This window comes from Hippopotamus amphibius, chromosome 9 (assembly GCF_030028045.1).
Source record: "Hippopotamus amphibius kiboko isolate mHipAmp2 chromosome 9, mHipAmp2.hap2, whole genome shotgun sequence".
Taxonomy (NCBI): domain Eukaryota; kingdom Metazoa; phylum Chordata; class Mammalia; order Artiodactyla; family Hippopotamidae; genus Hippopotamus; species Hippopotamus amphibius.
In genome coordinates, this window is record NC_080194.1 from 118,972,910 (window position 1) to 118,995,671 (window position 22,762).

General features: G+C 38.3%; 1 protein-coding gene across 2 annotated transcripts in view; it reads left to right on the forward strand.

Moving 5' to 3' along the window:
- The window catches only part of RBBP6 (RB binding protein 6, ubiquitin ligase), a 32,436-nt gene extending 19,856 nt beyond the window's left edge, over nucleotides 1-12,580 (forward strand). The window contains exons 9-18 of one of the 2 annotated variants that reach the window (XM_057748383.1): nucleotides 362-465; nucleotides 582-919; nucleotides 2,856-2,952; nucleotides 3,068-3,146; nucleotides 3,257-3,311; nucleotides 5,528-5,596; nucleotides 6,912-7,274; nucleotides 7,563-7,664; nucleotides 8,512-10,269; nucleotides 10,580-12,580. In XM_057748383.1, the coding sequence (XP_057604366.1) occupies nucleotides 362-465; nucleotides 582-919; nucleotides 2,856-2,952; nucleotides 3,068-3,146; nucleotides 3,257-3,311; nucleotides 5,528-5,596; nucleotides 6,912-7,274; nucleotides 7,563-7,664; nucleotides 8,512-10,269; nucleotides 10,580-12,161 (4,547 nt within the window). In that variant the 3' untranslated portion in view covers nucleotides 12,162-12,580. The remainder of the gene's footprint in view (nucleotides 1-361; nucleotides 466-581; nucleotides 920-2,855; nucleotides 2,953-3,067; nucleotides 3,147-3,256; nucleotides 3,312-5,527; nucleotides 5,597-6,911; nucleotides 7,275-7,562; nucleotides 7,665-8,511; nucleotides 10,270-10,579) is intronic. The other variant, XM_057748384.1, reaches the window with a different exon arrangement.
- The last annotated feature ends 10,182 nt before the right edge of the window (nucleotides 12,581-22,762 follow it).

A 22,762-nucleotide genomic window follows, 5' to 3' on the forward strand; every position in this document is an offset into this window, starting at 1 on the left:
AGCCATATGATGTTTGTCTCTTTCTAGACTATCTCTATTTCTGTTTTTTTTTCCTCTATAATATTCCATTTACTAGCCAAACAAAGAGAATGGTATTTGGGAAAGAATGTCCTTTCTCTTGATTTAAGTGTTTGTTTAGCTTATTCCATTACTTCTGTTTTTAAGGTAGAGAGAAGTTAGAGCAGGAGAGTGCTATCAGGCAAGAAATTTTACTTTTAAATTTCTTAATCTAAGAAATGATTAGTGATGTGTGCTTGGAAAATAGTAATGTAACTGAACACATGTAAACTGTTTTTAATTCATTCGTTAAAAATTGGGTTCCAAACTATGCTTTTGTTAATATTTGAAATCTTGTACACAGGTATAAGGACAGCACTCTTGGAATCAGATGAACATACATGTCCAACATGTCATCAAAATGATGTCTCTCCTGATGCTTTAATTGCCAATAAGTTCTTAAGACAGGTAGCCATATTTGTAACATTTTTATGAAACTTTTAAACAAATCTTTTAATTGATTTAACTGTACTTGAGTAAATACTACATTACATTTTTTGCATTTTTATATTTGGTGTCTGTAGGCTGTCAATAACTTCAAAAATGAAACTGGTTATACAAAAAGACTAAGAAAACAGTTACCCCCACCCCCACCCCCAATACCACCTCCAAGACCACTCATTCAGCGGAACCTGCAACCTCTGATGAGATCTCCAATATCAAGACAACAGGATCCTCTGATGATTCCGGTGACATCTTCATCAGGTCACCCGGCTCCATCTATGTCTTCATTGACCTCTAATCAGCCTTCCTTGGCCCCTCCTGTGCCTGGAAATGCATCTTCTGCCCCAGCCCCTGTACCTGATATAACTGCAACAGTCTCCATATCAGTCCACTCAGAAAAATCAGATGGACCTTTTCGGTGAGTCTGTGTATTTCTCACTTAGGAAAAAACTGAGGTCAGTGATGTAGTTTTTTTATTGTGTATTGCTTTAACAGTTGACTTAGTGACCTGCAGTCTGTTGCATCCCACTGTGCTCAGTGAGGTGGGTGACTTATAAGAAATGACTTAGTCTTTGGGAATTCCCTGGTGGTCCAGTAGTTATCCCTCAGCACTTGCACAGCTGGGGCCCGGGTTGGGTTCGATCCTTGGTCAGGGAACTAAGATCCCGCAAGCTGCACAGCATGGCCAAATTTAAAAAAAAAAAAGAAATGACTTAAGTCTTACAGGAGGAACAGACAGATGAAAGAGATTGATTTGCAGATGATTAAGCATCCCAAGGTCAGAAACTATACAGATTGCCAACAACTCATATTAAATGTTGAATAATATCCCATAACAACTCTGTAGTTTACAGGAGGGAGAGTTCACTTATGGTCGTAATGGTGGTATTAGAAAACAGTAGATCTGAGCAGAACTAAGAACAGTTTGGATAAATAGAGAAGAGGGGATGAAACACTGGTAGAGATAGGTCAGAAATAATTGTTTTGAAGCATAATTATGTAGGAGAGTAGTGAAAACTCACTTAAATCCTACCACTTCTGAAATGAAAGGGACCTTTGACCGTATAGTCCAGTGGTTCATAAAGTCTTAAAAAATCAACCAGCTTTTAAAAAGCAGGTGCCAGGAGTCTGTTCCCAGAAGCAAAATCTTTAGGAGTAGGACCTTTACAAGTATATGTAAGAAACCCCTGCAAACTATTATATATAGGATGGATAAATAACAAGGTCCTGCTGTGTAAGCACAGGGAACTATATTCAGTATTGTGGGATAAACCATAATGGAAAAGAATATGGAAAAGAATATATATATATGTATAACTGAATCACTTTGCTGTATAGCAGAAATTAACATATTGTAAATCAACTATACTTGAATAAAATAAAAAAATTTTTTAAACCCCACTGATCTAGCTCAGCCTTTTATTTGATTAATAGTGGGAATAGGGCTCAGAGAGTTCATTGACTTATCTAAGATTACCCTTTTGATTTAGTGGTAGAGGTGGAAGTAGAATTTACTCTTAATCCTTTATTCTCACAAGTTTTTTTTTAAGCTTTACTGGTCTTAAAACTGAACAAATTTCTATTATATCTATCATAGATTGTACTTCTTAAGGAGGTTCCTTCATTTTACATTTCACTTACATATGAAGAATTCTTCAAAAGTGCAATCCTCTCTCATTTTCCCTAGAAGTTTTCATCTTTAAGTCATTTTAGTGCAAGTGTGATGGATAAACAGTAACAAGATGTGATTTTTACTGTTTTTTTTCCTTTGGTAATTTTTTATTCATTATATGCAAAAGTAAACCTTATAATCCCGTTATAGATTATGTATTCCTGAAGTAAGACTATTTGTGTAATGCAGACACTTTCTTCAGATATATTATTTTTCAAACTTTTCAAGTATTATATATAGAGGCCTCTTGAATATGACTCAATGTTTGTAACATGGAATTTTTTTTTTTTTTTTCAAAATTATGGAAAATATTGTTTGCCTTTTTTTCCAGTTTTATTGAGAAACAATTGACATACATCACTGTATAAGTTTAAGGCATACAGCATGGTGATTTGACTTGTACATATTGTGAAATAATTACCAAAATAGGTTCAGCTAACATCCATCTTCTCACCTAAATATAATAAAAAGGAAAAAAAGTTTTTTTCCTTGTGATGAGAACTCTTAGCATCTATGCTCTCTTAACAACCTTTCTGTATAGCATACAGCTGTATTAGCTACAGTCTTCGTGTTGTACATTACATCCCGAGTACTTATTAATCTTATATAACTGGAACTTTGTACCTTTAATCCTCCATTTCTTGTGCCTTTTTAATATATTGTAAATTATATTATTTTCTAGGGATTCTGATAATAAAATACTGCCAGCTGCAGCACTTGCATCAGAACATTCAAAGGGAGCATCTTCAATTGCAATTACTGCTCTTATGGAAGAGAAAGTAAGTTTCACTGGCTTTTAAATTTGGAGATTTTTATTATTATTACTACTATTATTACAGTAGAATTTTTTCTTTTGTTTTTTTAAACTATTCCTTTTTGTGTTTTTACCTAAAGGGTTACCAGGTGCCTGTACTCGGAACCCCATCTTTGCTGGGACAGTCATTATTGCATGGACAATTGATCCCCACAACTGGTGAGTAAAATCATTTTGGTTTGAACTTTTTTCCTTAAAACATAATTTTAACTTTATTTAACATGTAATTTTATGTTTACTTATTGTTTTTGTTTATTTTTGTTTCCAAGGTCCAGTAAGAATAAACACTGCTCGTCCAGGTGGTGGTCGACCAGGCTGGGAGCAGTAAGTATACATTTCAAATAATCTTACAGTCTAAGCAGTGTGTTGCTGTGTGTCTTTTATTGTAAACTCCTCTTTTATATGCCATTAACATAGTTTTTATGTAGAATGCCACAAATTCAAGACTATATAAAGAATTTTCTAAAAGAATGAGTAATTCTTTTCTAAAATGATATGTGAACTCATATAAATTCTTTTTACTTTATGACTTAACATACGGTGATCTTGGCAGGATCTCAGTTAATGAACAGATACGAATTACTTGAAAGAATATTTTAAATACTGAGTCAGTTATTTTGCTAGTAGATTAAGCTGCTTCCTCTATTTAACTTGGATGTTCAGAATTTGACTTGAGTAAATAAATGCATATTAAGATTGAAGTCTATCAAACACAGAATTTCTCATTTTGAGTAGCTATATTAATGAAATTTTATTGCATATTAAAATCTGTAGGGTATGGGTTACACTACTTTGCAAATGATCCCTATTGTTCTCTTTACTTGCTGCAAGTAATAAATCCTTCGTTCTCCCAGAAGAAAAAAACAGAAAATTCTGTAGGGTATGATTTTCTGCCCTGAAGTACTAAGAACTTTGATCGTCTATAGGATGTTCTGTGACATTAAAAATTAGATTTATTTATTGTTTTTATATGAGGGTGAGTCAAAAATTATCCACACTCTGGCTGTATAATTTATTTTAATTAACTTTTAGAAAAGACAAATACATAATTTTTTGAGATAATCTCCTTGCTTTTCAATACGTTTTGTCCATCTGTCAACAAGCTTTCATATTCCCTCATTGAAAAATGTTTTAGGCTGAGCTTCGAGCCACAAATGCACCGTCTTCACTTTTTCATCAGAAGTGAATCTTCATTCCTGTAGGGCTGCTTTCAGGGGACCAGACAGGTGAAAGTCTGATTGAGCAAGATCCAGGACTATAGGGAGGATGCTTTTAACACCTCAGAATGAAGTTTTTGCAGAGTGTAGACAGTGTGGGCAGAAGTGTGAGGACGTGTATTGTCATGCAAGATCACAACGCCATTGGATAGCAGTCCTCTGCGTTTAATCCGAAGTTTAGGCTTCAGCATAAACTTTTTGAAACCTAAGTCTGTCATGAATTATTATGTCCTAGGCAGAGCCATGGCTGGTTTGCAGATGATTTGCCACATAATCCACTGTCACTCATCTATTCAACAGAATCATTTACACTCAATGTTATCAGCTGTGGATGTGGATGGGTGTCTGTCTTTTTTGATGGCTAACACTTGTGTGACTTTCCTTGAATTTCCCTATCCATTCACACACACTTCTTCATGACAAAACACTTTCTGCGTACTGCGCACAAAGTCTTTGATAAATAATGGTACCAGGTGCACCTTCAGACCACAAAAAACAAATCACTGTACACTGCTCTTCTTTCATGCAAATCACAAGTGAGGCATCCATGTTTGCTTGCACTGAAGTTACAAATGAACTGATGTAACACGTTCACACCTGCACAGCAGTGACTGGGGAGACAGTAGCCTTGAATGGAAAACACTGATAAGACAGTGGGGCCAACAGAAGTTTTAATATAACCGGAGTGTGGATAATTTTTGACTCACCGTTGTATAATTATTTCTGTTTATATAACCTGTATAAACAGGCTCATATATTTATATAAACTGACATATTCTAAAACTTTAATTTGTTTGTTTGAAAAATAAACCAAACTTATAGAAAAAGTATGTTAATTGAGAGACTAGCAAAATGTATCAATAGAAAGAACACAGGATTTGGAGACATACCTGGATTTGAATCCTAGCTCCTGCATTTAGTAGCTGTATGACAGTGGGTTTGTGATTTTACTTCTGAGCCTCCATTGCCTCATTAGTAGAAGTGGTGCTCATTTGTCAAATGCCTCTGCATAGTGCCCAGCAGATAAAAAGGGCTCTTTTCCTTTTCTATAACAATAAGTTCACAGAGTAACTTATAGAATGCTAATTAAAATATATTACATAAAGTACATATTGATGCTTAACTGTTTATAATATGTTAATTAGAAAGAATATTTAATTTTAAGTAAATGTAATGCTTACTCATATCTCCCCTATCTGAAACAAGTTTAAGAATAAGGATCAGGGAGTAAGGAAAAGTTCTCAGAATAGTTAAAATAGGTATCTTTCAAGTCTACACATGGAAAGGTCATGTATTATACTAATTTTCCTTCTTTCCACACAGTTCCAACAAGCTTGGATATCTGGTTTCTCCGCCACAGCAAATTAGAAGAGGGGAGAGAAGCTGCTACAGGTAGGCTTGCTAAAAACCTTGAAAAACAGAATTTGGTGACACACTGAAAAATGCAACACAAATTAAATCACAGCCGTGGCAGGGGGTGTGGGTTCATTTGCTTTACACTCACCTCATTTAAATCTTTAGTTGCCCTTAAGAGGCCTATAAAAGAATAGATTACATTTAGTATTTTAGATGTTGTTTTTTTTTATGGCTACATCTTTACTACTCCTTCCCAAGGACTACTTTCTCCCTGTTAGCACACAGCAGAATATTGGCTTACATTTACTCTGTTGAGTGTAGAGGTAGGTCAGTAAGGCCCAGACAGTATTTAAGATGTCAATTTAACTTAAGATGAATGTTAACCAGCTTAGCTCCCAAGTGTGAAGAAGACTTGCATTTATTTCTCCCCTAGACTCAGTTGTCCCAATCTTCTACCATCTTCTTTTCCAAAAGAAGAGACAGCATGATTATTAGGGCCCCTTGGCCTGGAGATGCACAAGCAGTGTTAATCTAAGAAGTAGCCATATAGTTCTTACTGCCTAGGTCATACTCAAGGGTATCTTCTTGTGCTTCAAAGAGAAGTGCTAAGCTTATGAAAGGTAACTACTGTTTGTTGCTAGATCACATATTTAATAAGAAGATAATTTTACTAAATCAGACTCTCTGAAAAGAGGCTTAAAATCTAAACCCCTGCTGCTGCTGTTGTATACCAGATACCTATAATTTTAAGATCCTTGTAGCTTACCAAAAATAAGCCCACTTTTTAAAGAAGCCACTATTTCTGTGATGAGGCAAAATTTAGAAACTTTGGTCAGCACTGTTATTTTAACCTAACTCTTTGAGAGAAAAAGTGAGATTTTCAGTTGTTAATTACAAATGTTAAAACTAGTATTTATTCTACTTTGAAGGGTCTTATTTCCTCAAAAAGATTATAGGAAACAGTTTTTCTTCATTTAAACTTTTGGTCTTGGAAGATATTGTGGGGAGAACTAGGTCACAGAGATGTTAACCTGTCAGTTCCTTTAAGTGACAGATTAGGAAGTAACAGGAGATCATTGTGGAGTGATAATTTGGACCTCACAAAAAAGAACTTTTAAATGTAGCATATCCATATAAAGAAGGCCTTGTAAACATCATCTCAGTCTCGAACTGGCCTTAATGGTTGTTTTTAACATATAAATGATATTACTTTTACATATAAACAATATCAGTGTCCCTGTGCAGATTGGAATAGTTGATTCTTTTCCATTGTGGATTGAAAAGATTATGAGTAGAAAAAAATAAACTACTTGGCTCAGATGCTTTAACATCTTGGAATTTATTTTTCCAGAAGTATAAACCGTGGACGACACCACAGCGAAAGATCACAAAGAACTCAAGGCCCATCACTACCAGCAACTCCAGTTTTTGTACCCGTCCCACCCCCTCCCTTGTATCCTCCTCCTCCCCATACACTTCCTCTCCCTCCAGGTGTTCCTCCTCCACAGTTTTCTCCTCAGTTTCCTCCTGGCCAGCCACCACCTGCTGGGTATAGTGTTCCCCCTCCAGGGTTTCCTCCAGCTCCTGCCAATTTATCAGCACCTTGGGTATCATCAGGAGTACAGACAGCTCATTCAAATACCATCCCAACAACACAAGCACCACCTTTGTCCAGGGAAGAATTCTATAGAGAGCAACGACGACTAAAAGAAGAGTAAGTGTTTTAATTTGAAATTACTTTACACTTTCATTTTCTGATGTAACATTAAATAGGTATCTTTGGAAGCATTTTCCAGTGTTTCCAGTTAGTATAAGAAAAATCACCTAAAAATTAAACCAAGCCATACAAGCAACTTCCTCAGGGATTCCTAGTTATTTATAGTTTTAAAGTGGAAAACTAATGGCAATTTCATTCATTTCATTCATGATCTGATTACATTTGTCTTGTTAGTTTTCTTAAATGGTTTTTGTTAACTTTCACTCTTTAACTTTATTTTACTAGGGAAAAGAAAAAGTCCAAGCTAGATGAGTTTACAAATGATTTTGCTAAGGAATTGATGGAATACAAAAAGATTCAAAAGGAGCGTAGGCGCTCATTTTCCAGGTTAGTGTTTTGCAAGCCTTCACAACAGAATTACAAATGGGACTTTGAATATCCAGGGATTAGCTATGGATATAAATAACATCGCAGTTATGGAATCTTTCTGATTCGGTCTAGGTTTATAGAAATGGAAATGTAGCTTATTTCCCAATATCTGTTTATTGAAACAATCTCACTGTAAATTCTTTTGTGTAGAACTAGCAGTTATGGGGATTAAATTGCCCTGTCCCTTGAACTTATTTATAGTGTGAAATAATTGGGAAATGTTTGTGGAAGGAAAAAAATAGGGGACTAGCCAGATTACATTTCTGAGGACCCTTTTACCTAAGGCTACAGCTTTCTGCTGGAACATTAACCTGTGTAATTAAGAAGTAACAGTAGAATACAAATTGCTTTATTGATAGAAAAACTGAATTATAAAAATTCCCTGGAAGTTTGTTTAAAAGACTTTTTTTAAGCTTATGCTTGAAATGTGGTTCCTTTTTAAAGCTAGACTGTTGGCCAACATAGAACAAAAAAAGTTACTCCTACTTAATCTGATAGGAAGCAAAATTTAAATTTAATTGGCATTTTGTTTAATGTTAATTAGCTCATATAACTCACGGTACATTAATGCACTTCACTCTAATTGTTAAGATTTCACTTTTGTTTTGTAACAAGTGATTACTCTTGATCTTTGTGTACTTTATTCCATTCCAGTAGAGGTCACTGTACCTCTTTAATCATCTAAGATGAAACTTGATATAAAGAAATATGGAACTGTGAGGAGAACATACTTGAATCTGAAAACCTGTATTTTATTTTGTATGTATTTCTCAACTATCAACTATTGTTTTATTTTTGCTTTTAGGTCCAAATCTCCCTATAGTGGTTCATCCTATTCAAGAAGTTCATATACTTATTCTAAATCAAGATCTGGTTCAACACGATCACGTTCTTATTCTCGATCGTTTAGCCGCTCACATTCTCGTTCCTATTCACGATCACCTCCATACCCCAGAAGAGGCAGAGGAAAGAGTCGAAATTACCGTTCACGGTCTAGATCTCACGGGTACCATCGATCTAGGTCAAGGTCACCCCCATATAGACGGTATCATTCACGATCAAGATCTCCTCAAGCTTTTAGGGGACAGTCTCCTAATAAACGTAATGTACCTCAAGGAGAAACAGAACGTGAATATTTTAACAGATACAGAGAAGTTTTACCACCTTACGACATGAAAGCCTATTACGGGAGGAGTGTTGACTTTAGAGACCCATTTGAAAAAGAACGTTACCGAGAATGGGAGAGAAAATATAGAGAATGGTATGAAAAATATTATAAAGGCTGTGCTGCTGGAGCACAGCCGAGACCATCAGCAAATAGAGAGAACTTTTCTCCAGAGAGATTTTTACCACTTAATATCAGGAATTCTCCCTTCACAAGAGGCCGCAGAGAGGATTACTCTGGTGGACAGAGTCACAGAAGTCGAAACGTAGGTGGCAACTATCCAGAAAAGCTTTCATCAAGAGATAATCACAATCAGAAGGATAATACAAAGTCAAAAGAGAAGGAGAGTGAAAATGCTCCAGGAGATGGTAAAGGAAACAAACATAAGAAACACAGAAAAAGAAGAAAGGGGGAAGAAAGTGAAGGCTTTCTAAACCCAGAATTATTAGAAACTTCTAGGAAATCAAGAGAGCCTACAAGTGGTGAAGAAAATAAAACAGACTCATTGTTTGTTATCCCAAGTAGAGATGATGCTACACCTGTTAGAGATGAACCGATGGATGCTGAATCCATTACTTTTAAATCATTGTCTGAAAAAGACAAGAGAGAAAAAGATAAACCTAAAGCAAAAGGTGACAAGACCAAACGGAAAAATGATGGATCTGCTGTGTCCAAAAAAGAAACTGTTGCAAAACCTGCTAAAGGACCTCAAGAAAAACTAGATGGAGAGCGTGAAAAATCTCCTCGATCTGAACCTCCACTTAAAAAAGCCAAAGAGGAGACTCCAAAGACTGAAAATGTGAAATCATCATCTTCCTCTCAAAAGGATGAAAAGATCATTGGTACCCCCAGAAAAGCTCACTCTAAGTCAGTAAAGGAACATCAAGAGACAAAACCGGTCAAAGAGGAAAAAGTGAAGAAGGACTACTCCAAAGATGTCAAGTCAGAGAAGCTCACTAGTAAGGAAGAAAAGGCAAGGAAGCCTAATGAGAAAAGTAAACCACTTGATAGCAAGGGAGAAAAAAGGAAAAGAAAAACTGAAGAAAAGGGTGTAGATAAAGATTTTGAGTCATCTTCAATGAAAGTCTCTAAATTAGAAGTAACTGAGATAGTGAAACCATCACCAAAGCGCAAAATGGAACTTGATATTGAAAAGATGGATAGGACGCCTGAAAAAGACAAAATTTCATCATCAACAGCTCCAGCCAAAAAAATCAAGCTTAACAGAGAAACTGGTAAAAAAATTGGAAGCACAGAAAATGTATCTAATACAAAAGAACCCTCTGAAAAATTGGAATCAACATCTGGCAAAGTTAAACAAGAAAAAATCAAAGGAAAGGTCAGGAGAAAAGTGACTGGGACTGAAGGATCCAGCTCAACGCTTGTGGATTATACCAGGTATCTGATAATGGGCGGAAGGGAGAAGTAGAATATGTTAACTAAGAACATATTGATGTTGGGGGTTAGCTGGTTAGTCTTGTCTTTGAAGAAAGGAATTGTTAAAAGCTAAGGTTGTAAGTAGATTTTGGGGGTGAGCCACATTTGTTTTTATATAATCATACACTTAAGTCATTTATATCTCAGAGCAGACTAAGCGGCTTTTCAAAGTTAAGGGCATTTATCATGCTTAAGTTAGTCTTTTTATGCTTATCAGTGTTTAATAATTGTAAGTTCTTCATTAATTAAAAAATATTTTAATTCTTTTTAGTACCAGTTCGACTGGAGGCAGTCCCGTGCGGAAATCTGAAGAAAAAACAGACACAAAGCGAACTGTCATTAAAACAATGGAAGAATATAATAACGATAACACAGCTCCTGCTGAAGACGTTATTATTATGATTCAGGTTCCTCAGTCCAAGTGGGATAAAGATGACTTTGAATCTGAAGAAGAAGATGTTAAATCCACCACACAGCCTGTGTCAAGTGTCGGGAAACCTGCTAGCGTCATAAAAACTGTTAACACTAAACCATCAAATGCAGTCAAATATACTGAGAAAGAAAGTGAGTCATCAGAGAAAATTCAGAAACTCACCAAGGAAGTGAGCCATGAAATTACACAGCATGAAGTCAAAAGTTCAAAAAACTCTGCATCTAGCGAAAAAGGGAAAACCAAAGATCGAGATCATTCAGTTTTGGAAAAGGAAAACCCAGAGAAAAGGAAGAACAGCACTCAGCCAGAGAAAGATAGCAGTCTGGAACGTCTGAATGAACAAGGAAATGTTAAAAGTCTGTCTCAGTCTTCCAAAGAAACCAGAGCTTCCGGCAAAGAAGACAAGCATGATTCCGTTCGAGGTTCCTCAAATAAAGACTTCACTCCCAGCAGAGACAAAAAAGCTGATCATGACAGCAGAGAGCATTCAAGTTCCAAACGTAGAGATGAAAGGAATGAATTAACAAGAAGAAAAGACTCTCCTTCTCGCAGTAAAGACTCTGCATCTGGACAAAAAACTAAGCCAAGGGAGGAGAGAGATTTGCCTAAAAAAGGAACGGGAGATTCCAAGAAAAGTAATTCTAGTCCCTCAAGAGACAAAAAACCTCATGATCATAAAGCCACTTACGATACTAAACGTTCAAGTGAAGAGACAAAACCTGTAGATAAAAATCCCTGTAAGGATCGTGAGAAACATGTGTTAGAGGCAAAGAACAATAAAGAGTCAAGTGGCAGTAAATCACTTTATATACTGAACCCACCAGACCCACAGATTGAGAAGGAGCAAGTTACTGGGCAAATTGATAAGAATACCATCAAGCCCAAACCCCAGTTAAGTCACTCCTCTCGAATGTCCTCTGACCTAACTAGAGAAACTGATGAAGCGGCTTTTGAACCAGACTATAATGAAAGTGACAGTGAAAGCAATGTGTCTGTAAAAGAGGAAGAAACGTCAGGAAAAATTTCTAAGGAACTGAAAGATAAAGTAATGGAGAAGGCAAAAGAGAGCCTGGACCCAGCGGCAGTCAGCCAGGCAGGTATAACCAGGAGCCAGAGTCAAAGCAGCCCTAGTGTCAGTCCAAGTAGAAGTCACAGCCCTTCTGGAAGCCAGACCCGAAGCCACAGTAGCAGTGCCAGCTCTGCAGAAAGTCAGGACAGCAAGAAGAAGAAGAAAAAGAAGGAAAAGAAAAAGCACAAGAAACATAAAAAACATAAGAAGCATAAGAAGCATGCAGGCACTGAAGTAGAATTGGAAAAAAGCCAAAAACACAAACATAAGAAAAAGAAGTCAAAGAAGAGCAAAGATAAGGAGAAGGAGAAGGAGAAGGATGACCAAAAAGTGAAATCTGTCACTGCGTGAAAGGGCAGATTTTAAAAATTGACTTAATTACTAAGTCATCTGTATTAAATTTTGTTATAATGTAAAGAGATTCAAGCCTTGTAAATAATGATATGGAAGACCCTGTGCTGCACTTAAAATATTGCTGCTTGATTATTTGATTTTTACATCAGAGCTTTATAACACGAACTTTTGTACAGAATTGTGAGTTGTGACCATGTAACATGAGAGGTTTTGCTAGGGCCTATTATTTTTAACCACCGTTAATTAGTTGGGGTGGAGTTTACTGTACTGTGAAATTTTCACATTTGGATTTTTTTAATTGCCTGGCAAAAGCTGATACCAGTTCTAAAATATCAGCAGAATGATTTGCTGAATTCATTACAACCCCGTTATGTCACTTTTTGATTACAATAAAAGTTTTCAGTAAACTTTTCAAATGTTGAGTATTTGCCTTAATTGAGGGAAGGTCTGTCTTGTCTCTTCCCCCTTCCATTTCCGTATTTAAAATATCCTTTATGACTTTAGTATAAGCTGAATTGTATATATAAAATTCTGAAGTAAACATGGAAAATGTGCTTCATTAGTGGGCTGGTGGGTAATAGGTGGCCAGAAATAAGAAATCATGGTTAATTGGAGATCTGGTTGGGTAAATCTAGAAGGGTCTTAAATATAGTAATTAGAAGTTTGGGCTTGAATTTTAGAGATGAGGAATTTTGATTTGTTTATGGTTATGCATTTGTCTTGAAGCCCTGATAAATGTGTATTAGGTTCCTTGATAAAGTTCTAAATAGCACACACCAGTCTGTGGCCTACCCAATCTGTCCAGTTGACTGAAGCACTAGGTAAGACTACGATGGATTTCCTTAACGGCTCTGGTTCTGGAAGTTTATTGTAGGCAATAAAAAGCTATTGAAAGGATGTTGGGAGCTAGGGTAAGAATGGTACTTTAGAAACATAGCTGTATAAATAGAGATTAAGAAGACTGGCTGAAAGCAAGAAAAGAGACCAGTTGTCTTCTGAGGTATGAAGTGGTGATCCTAAAGTGCTTTGGCAGGGGGCATTGGACTGTGGTAGTAGAAGAGGAAAGGGTTTACAGCAACCTTTATTAACTTCCTGTCGTCTTGCCTTGGTTATTTCCAGAGTGTACCATATTTACAGTACTGTATACCATTGTTGGTACTCGGTTTTAGATGGTATACAAATATACTTAAATATGTGTAATGCGACGTTTAATAATTAAGGAAAAACATTAAGTGATTTAAAGAAAAACTAAGGGTGATATGATAAGAATGCTATTAACATGAAAGCCATTCAGGACTGAGTTACATTTGGGAAATGCTGCCTTTGAATGAAACTGACATGCCTTTTTTTTTTTTTAATATTTATTTATTTATTGGCTGCATTGGGTCTTCGTTGCTGTGCATGGGCTTTCTTTGGTTGTGGTGAGCGGGGGCTACTCTTCATTATGGTGAGCAGGCTTCTCATTCTGGTGGCTTTGCTTGTTGCAGGGCATGGGCTGTAGGCACTCAGGCTTCAGTAGTTGTGGCTTGCAGGCTCTAGAGCACAGGCTCAGTAGTTGTGGCACACAGGCAGTTGCTCCATGGCATGTGGGATCTTCCCAGCCTAAGGGATTGAACCTGTGTCCCCTGCATCGGCAGGCAGATTCTTAACCACTGCGCCACCAGGGAAGCCCTGACTTGACTCTAAAGGGCTCTGATTTTGTTGTGATTCTTAAGTCACATTTTTTTTTTATTTTTTTGGGGGTACACCAGGTTCAATCATCTGTTTTTATACACATATCCCCGTATTCCCTCCCTTCCTTGACTCCCCCACCCTCGAGTCCCCCCCCCCTCCCCGCCCCAGTCCTCTAAGGCATCTTCCATCCTCGAGTTGGACTCCCTTTGTTATACAACAACTTCCCACTGACTATTTTACAGTTGGTAGTATATACATGTCTGTGCTACTCTCTCGCTTCGTCTCAGTTTCCCCTTCACCCCCCGACCCCTCCCATACCTCGAGTTCTCCAGTCCATTCTCTGTATCTGCATCCTTGTTCTTGTCACTGAGTTCATCAGTACCATTTTTAGATTCCGTATATGTGAGTTAGCATACAATATTTGTCCTCTTTCTGCTTAAGTCACATTTTTTTATTCCCAGATATCTCCATCACTGGGGATGGGATGCCTTTTCTACCCACTCCTAGCCTCACCACCTCATCTTACCCACGACACATACCACTTGTACTTTCAGATACTCCAGCAAGACTACACTCTTAGTTCTTACTAATCTCAACCCAAAATCTAGACTATATCTCCCACATTCACTGAGGATTTTGACATCCAACTCACTTTTTGTAAATTCTATCATGTGAGGTCATTACCTAGGTGCATTGTTACTTCATTTCAAGCTTGACTGACCTTCACTTAATTGCAGTCCACTCCTATGACAATTTTCCAGAGTTGTTAATCACCTGTCACCATTCCCATCTTAAACTCCAGTATATCATCTGCAATCTGCTTTTTCAGCTCCATTCTCTGTTGGCCTTATTCAGACCTGAGGCTTCAACTCATCCCTTAGTCTTTTATTGTCTTCTATAGTTGCCTACATCCCATCATTTCAACCACATGCTGACACCCCCAAAACCTACTCCCTCTTGTCCATCTTGCTGTGTCTAAACAGCTTAATCTCCAAATCTAGATACAGGTGCCGAATGCTGCTTAACGAAATTAAAAGGCTTGAAAGAAAATTTAAGAAATAACTGCCAGGAACTGTGCTAGGTACAGGACTTACTTGATCCTCAAAAATTCTGATGGCTCCTGTTGTCTAATGCTACTTTGAGCAGGCAACTCCACTGCCTGTGAAGGTTCAGTCCAACCTTGCGTATGCTAGGTAGTGCCTAACTAGTCCACCTCACCCCTGCCATTTGGAGCTGGACAACATGTAGAACCTCTCCCAAAAGGCCATGCTATTTCTTACTGAATTGGCTGTTTTTCCGGCTGGAATTTCTTTCCTCTTCTGCCTGTCTCACAAGTTCCTACCCATCTTTTGAGAGTTAACTTGATTGTTTTGAGTTCTCTCAGTGTGCTGCCTGCGTACCTCAATATACATACTTAAGATGCAGTAGCATCACTGAATATGCTGTAGTAACACTCCAAAGTGCCTACTATGGGCTCCGTTTGTCTCCCTCACTGGATCATGGCAACCAGCAATAAGTCAACTTTTTAAAGACAGGAATATAACTTTTGAGCTACTATAGATTTGGGAGATAGTATCCTTCCAATGACTGACTGCTTCAGTGTGCCAAGGATACTCCAAAGCCTTACAATTAGGAATCTAAAAATAACTCCTTTGCTAGTCTCAGCATGCCAAATGAAGAAAGCTAATCCCCTCCAAAATGTTTAAGACAGGGATTCAGAGAGGTAGAAAGCTGGTTAATGGTTTATTCATCCTGATTTGTACAAGTGTTCCCATCTATGTCTTGTCCACTTTTTCCTGCCTTTAATTCCTTTAATGAGCACTGTTCTTATTGTACAGAACTATATAGAAGAGAACCTCTGATTTCGAACTTTCTTCTTGGGTCCTTTTACGCCTGCTGCCAATTAAACTAGCTTCAGTGGGTCTTTTAACAACAACACAAGCCTCATTAATACATATACATGTACATAGTGTACCCTGCTTTCTCTTTTTATATATCATAATCACATCCTTTTGACATTAACATTTTTCATATTTTTTAAGAATTGAGAATGATCATGAAAGAAGAGAACTGAATAAGCCACTTAAATCCTTGATAAAGGGTAATGTAGTAGAGCTGCTATAAGTAACAGGCATACAATATGAAAGAAATGGGGTTAACAGGAACATTCAAAGGTTTCATGTGAATTTTTGCAGTAAGCTCAAGTATAAACGATTTGTATCATCTTTCTTTGTTGCCTTTGAGATTATTTTTAAGATCATGTTAAAAGGACTTTTTAAAAGTAGCTATTAATAATTTCATTATGTGCTTAAAGCTGGAGGATGAACAGTGATCTTTAAAGCCAAAACTAAAGTGAATCTTTTCCACTTTGTGGCTATTTCATAATTTGCTGTGAGGTTGGCTTGGCCAGTATGAATCTATCTCAATTTAGTTTTCCATTTTTAAAGTCTTTAGTGGTAAAAGACACTACTATAAGAGTGGACATGCATTTAGGATTTAAAGTATTCTTTTGTAGAGACAGTGGCACCTTAAAATTTTGATAATTGCTTATAAATATGTTTTTACCTAGGCTTAATATATGAATAAAGCTGGTAGACTGATTCTTTTTCATGTCCTAAAAATTAATAACAAATTTAATGAAGAATGAACATAAGACAAACTCTATCAGTGCTAGAAACCAGGTAAAGTATAGGAGGGGGCAGACATAGTTAGAAATGTGTCATTTCTGCCATAATACGACATTTTTAAGGTTTTTTGTTTTGGTTTGGTTTTTTGGTCACTCAGTGGTGGGTGGCCATCTGGTGATTATTACTGTTGGAAAAATACTAAGAATAAAAACAAAATAGCAGTTCATCAGTTAGTAACAATCTATTAAGAGAAGGTTGAAACTGACAGTTAATTCATGCAATTTTGAATCCCCTGAATGGAACTGATATTTTGGAAAGATTTCAATTTGACTTAAGTTAATTTGGATTCAAAAAGAATCCAATCCAAGAATCCAAAGAATCTTGGTTTTACTCAAAACCCATTTCAAGTCAGAATCTCAGGCTAGCTACAACTAGAGAAGCCCACTAGCCACAAATGATCCTGCCTGCTGCAACTAAGACCTGATGCAGCCAAATAAATAAATACTTAAAAAAAAACAAAAAAAAGAACCTCAGGCTACAGAACAGACTTCCAGTCATGTAATCAATCATTACCTTTTGTAATTACTCTGGGAAATATTATTTTCTTTAGTGTGTCTTTATTTCTTAGTTTAATAATATATATTTAAATAACAATTATCTTAAGTATTAATTAGCTTGGGAAATATAAATTTAATACATATCACATTGATGGTTATTTTGTAACTTTAAATGTTTCTAATATCAAAAAACCTAATTAGTACAACTCATTTTATATGTAAATGACATAACCTGTGTAAGTTTAAGTTGTATATAATCTGTTGCGATATGATTGCCAACGTTGTGTTAGCTAACATCTCTATCACGTGTAATTATTTTTTTAAATTAATTTACTGGCTGTGTTGGGTCTTCGTTGCTGCTCACGGGCTTGCTCTAGTTGTGATGAGTGGGGACTACTCTTCATTGCATGGGCTTCTCATTGCAGTGGCTTCTCTTGTTACGGTGCATGGGCTCTAGGCACATGGGCTTCAGTAGTTGTTGCACGTGGGCTCTAAATCCCATGCCCTGCTGGTCCCACTGAGCTCCCTGAGACCCCTTGGGCATGGGGTTGGGGGCCACATCGGCCCTAGGAGAGGTGGGTGGGGGATGCTGGGGGGTCCCTAGAGGTGGGAAAGTGGGGGGCTCTGGGTCTCCTGCTGTGTCCACCCCATGGGGGCAGCAGGGAGGCTGCAGGTCAGGCCAGAATGCTCCAGCTGATCCCTCTGCGCTGCTCCAAGGGGCTGTACCTTGGCTGAAGGTGGGGAAGAGGCTGTCTCCCAGGTCAGGCCCAGGAGGGGTGGGGATGGGAGAGCCCCAGAGAAGGGCTCAACCAAGGAGCAGAGAAAGAGCTTTCCCCCTCTCGAGAGTAGTCAGGGTCAGGTTACATGGGTCCCCAAGTGGATGTCAGGACAGAGAGAGATCAGAGCCATGCCAGCATGTAGACTGTGAAGTGCTACATCTGCATAAGGCCAGGTTTTATAAACTGTGAGTGCTGTGCCCATGTGAGGCCAGGCCTCATAAACCGAAGTACCAGGCCCACCTTGGTGTCAGCCCAGGCCTAAGAAGTAAGGACCAGAGCTTCACTTTTTTAGTGAAGCGACCAGGTTGCGGGTCAGAAGGGCTGCCTGCCACCCCCACAGCGTCGGTCCTGCCCTCTGCCCTCTTTGCCCACGAGTCCCTGCACTCATTAGCACTCAAATGCGTCATCAGCCTCTCCACGGTCTTCGACCTCTACCATGGCTGGGAGATCCAGGTTAGTGCTCATTGGGGTTGGAGCAGCTCCCCTCCCTGCACCCCAGAGCCCCCCACACCAGCCACCTGGGACCCCAGCCCTCTAAGATATAAAAGGATCAATAGCCTCTTTATAGAAAAAAAAACCTCTATAGAGACACACTGTTGAGGTCACTCTAAATTTCCTTGGAATGTATATCTGCATTTTAATTTTCATTGATTATTTGGTAAAGAAGACAAACGGAGCAGAAGATGGGCTGGGGTCCTGGTGCATGTGGGTTGTTTTTGTAGCCCTGGGGTCTTCTGAGATCTTGCAGCCATGCGGTCCAGTGTTTGCAGCACCAGGCTTCTTTTCCTAGCCCATCAAACCCCGTTTTGAAAGATTTATCATGTGCTAGGGAGTTTGTTCTCCTATTTCAGGGTTGATCAAAACCTGATCAGGCCCCTGGAGAGCCCAGCTCAGGGCTTGTCAGTCAGGCGTTAACACAGTGGGCTTGTGCACCAGGGCCTGGGGACACCAAAGGGTGTCAGATGTGGTTCCTGAACCTGGCCTTTGACCCCTGACCTCAAGGAGCCACAGTCTGGCAGGAGATGGGTGTAGGAAAATCCTACCTGGGTTGCACTTTATGCAGACCTGTCAGGGGACATCCAGTGTCTGGCACACAATAGGGGTCCTTGATCTGGCTGGGGGTCGGGAGAGGGGAACAGTGACCCCTGAACTAAAGGAAGCAGTTCTGAAGGTACAGACAGGGACCACAGTCTGGCAGTTCCTAGAACAGTTAAACATGGAGTTACCATATGACCCAGAAATTCTACTCCTAGTTACACACCCAAGAGAAACAACAGCCTACATCCACACAAAAACTTGTGCACATGTGTTCATAGCAGCATTATTCACAATCACCAAAAAGTGGAAACAACCCAAAAGTCCATTGACTGACGTATGGATAAACAAAATGTGGTCCATCCATAGAATGGAATACTGTTCAGCCAAATGAAAAAAGAACGAAGCACTGTATGTTTGTAACACCACAACTGAGTAGCTTAAACAACAGAAGTGTATTCTCTCACAGTTCTGGAGGCTGGAAGTCCAAGATCAGGTGCTGGCAAGATTGGTTTCTCCTCAGGCTCTCTCCATGGCTTGCAGACAGCCGCCTTCTCACTGTGTCCTCACGTGGTCTTTGCTCTGTGCACACACATCCCTGGTAGCTCTTCCTCTTCTTTTATGTATGTATGTATGTATGTATGTATGTATGTATGTATCTGTCTATTTTTTTGGCTGTGTTGGGTCTTCGTTGCTGCACGGTCTTTCTCTAGTTGCAGCAAGCAGGGGCTACTCTTCGTTGCGGTGCACGGGCTTCTCATTGTGGTGGCTTCTCCTGTTGTGGAGCACGGGCTCTAGGCCCGTGGGTGTCAGTAATTGCAGCACGAGGGCTCAGTTAGTTGTGGCCCGTGGGCTCTAGAGCGCAGGCTCGGTAGTTGTGGCTCATGGGCTTAGTTGCTTCACAGCATGTGGGATCTTTCTGGGCCAGGGATTGAACCTGTGTCCCCTGCATTGGCAGGCAGATTCTTAAACACTGCCCCACCAAGGAAGTCTCTTATTTATTTTTGGGGTGAGAACAATTAGAATGTAGTCTATTAGCAACTCTGAAGTTTATAATATAGTATTGTTGGCTATTAAAAAAAAAAAAAGAAGAAATACCTAATTCTCTTCTTTGAGAAAGCAGATGGCCTTCTGGGAAGTAAAAATAGATCATCACAGACATTATGAACACCTCGTAAGCTGTAGGGACAGGGTAGGTTGTGGAGCACATGAGGAATATTCCCTTTGAGTCCACTTTCAATATGATGGAAATTTTGCACTTCAGGTTTCCTTAACCTGAATCTTAGGCTAGAGTGTTGATTGGTAAAGGGGAAGATTCTATCCAGAAATAGATTGCTATGCCTGGTCTCATTGCTGGGAGGAAAGCTAGGCCACACAGGCCTCATTCCCCTGGCTGTTACAGGTAAGGGGAAAAAACACTTAAAGATATATAATTTTCAAATCATTATGGTATTGGTACTAGCAAGGGCAAACAATTAAGTGGAATTGAATAAAGTTACAGAAATTGATCCAAATTCAAGAGTAGTAACAACTTCAGCATAAATAACTGTGAAAAGGATAGATTTTTTTCAGCAAGTAGTCTGAGAGAACTTGATAGCCATTTAAAGTATTTTTTTCACATCTAAAAATTCTAAATGGATTAAATATTTTTTATCCAAAATTTTATTTTATTGCATAACTCAAGTGTTGATCAACTTTCCTCCAGCCTTCTAGAATCACCTTTTCTTTAATAGTTTAGGTCTTTATTTTTCAAATCAGCCAGTCAATTGGAAACCCAGATCGTTCCTCACTATTTCTGAAGGTACTTGTGAGATCTGGTTTATCTTGGTTTACTCCTTTTTGACTTCCTGATGTCTATTCCTGGTGCTGGTTTTTCTCTTCTAATCTCACTAGAGTCTCAGTCTTCAGAAATTTTATGATATTTCTCTGAGAACAAATTTTCCTCTCATTTTTCTATGTACAGCATCAACCATTGTTTCCATCCTATACTATAGGCTCTTCATCTTTTAATGGAAATTAGTCATTAAGGTATTTTTCTGAACCAAGAAACAATTCCCCTGTGATGAATTATGCCATTAGAAGGCAGAAGAAGCTACAGTTAGTTCTTTAAAATAGCAACTTCTTTTCCCTCTACAACTTTTAAAAATTACAAACTCAACTATTACTTAGTAATACAAATGGCCAATTAACATTTGAAAAAGATGTCGCTGGTAATAAAAATGCCAATAAAACAAAGTTCCATTGCCCTCAGGTGTTTAGAATTATCTACAAGTCCAAAGCCAACACGATTCTCCATCCTACCCTCACCTTGACTTTTCCACCAGGATTTGTCTATGGAGGTTAGTTTGTTTGTGAGTTTCACCCAGATCATGATACACATTCTCAACTTGCAGGCTTTTAAATTTTGTTTTTAACAAATTCATACATAGTTTTAAAAGTCACAAATTGCTTCCAGACTTACATTCAATTTCCTGCCCTAACCCATTGCACACTGACTCCAGTTCTTCAGAGGCAATTTCAGTGCTGCTGGTTCTTTCTTTAAAAGCAAAACCCGAAAACCTCGTTTATAATAAAAATAGAGCATACTCCTCTTATTTCTTGATTTTCCAGTTTCAAGTATTAACTATTACTCTAGCTCTTCCTTGTTCCCCCCTGCCCTGCCCCACCACATGTACATTCTCCCCCATCCTCCAAATAAAAGTTTGACTATTTGGGCTAAATCAAATGGCGTGTACATTATGATATATTCAGAATCAAATTATTTGGTATACTAAGATTTCTTTCTTCTAAAATTTTGTTTTTCCTGGAATTAATAACTGGCTTATTTTAAAGAAGTGTTTTATTTCCTACAGATTACCAAAAATGTAAACAACCATTTGGCATATTCAGATAAATCTTGTTCCTTCAGTTTTAACTTTTTTCTTGTGATAATTCTAGAACCTTCTTTATATCTATTCCCATTTTTAAAAAATGGGTTCTCGGGACTTCCTAGGTGGCACAGTGGTTAAGAATCCGCCTGCCAATGCAGGGGACACGGGTTCAATCCTTGCTCCAGGAAGATCCCACATGCTGCGGGGCAACTAAGCCCATGAGCCACAACTATTGAGCCAGTGTGCTGCAGCTACTGAAGCCCACGTGCCTAGAGCTTGTGCTCTGCAACAAGAGAAGCAACGGCAATGAGGAGCCCACTTGCCAAAAGGAGTAGCCCCCGCTCTCCGCAACTAGAGGAAGCCTGTGTGCAGCAACAAAGACCCAACATAGCCAATAAATAAATTTTTTTAAAAAACGGGTTATCTTCTAGGCCTGCCGCACAGCTGTGATCCCATGAGCGCACTTTACTATCCTGGGAAATTTCCTCACCCTCTCACCTGCACTGATCTTTGTGTTTTTCATTCTGTGTCTCTCTTCTAGGTTTGTTTCCTCATTTGGGGTGGAGGGCACATGCTCTAGTAAATTCCTGAGAAACACTGCATGAGAGGTAAATTTCTTGAGCTCCTATAATATTTAAAGTGTTCTTACTTCACCCCCACACTTGATTTATGGCTTGACAAGGCAAAGAATTCTAGTTTGGAAGTTACTTTCACTCATACTTGGAAGCCTTTCTCATGATACAGCTTGGTATTGCTGGTAAGGAGTTCAAATCCATTCTGACTTCTAACCCATCTATATGTGATTTTTTTTTTTTCTCTCTCGAAACTTTTTGGAACTTTCTCTTATCCTGGGTGCATTAAAAAGCCCAGTGATGTACACTGATGTGAGTCTTTTAAAATTTATTTTGCTGAGTGCTCTATGAGCCCTTTCAATCTGGAAACTCATATCTTTCAGTTCTAAAAAACATTATTTTATTACATGTGGGATAATATCCCCCGTTCCATTTTTCTCCTGGGACTTATTATTTAGATGTTAGATTTCCTAGACTGATCATC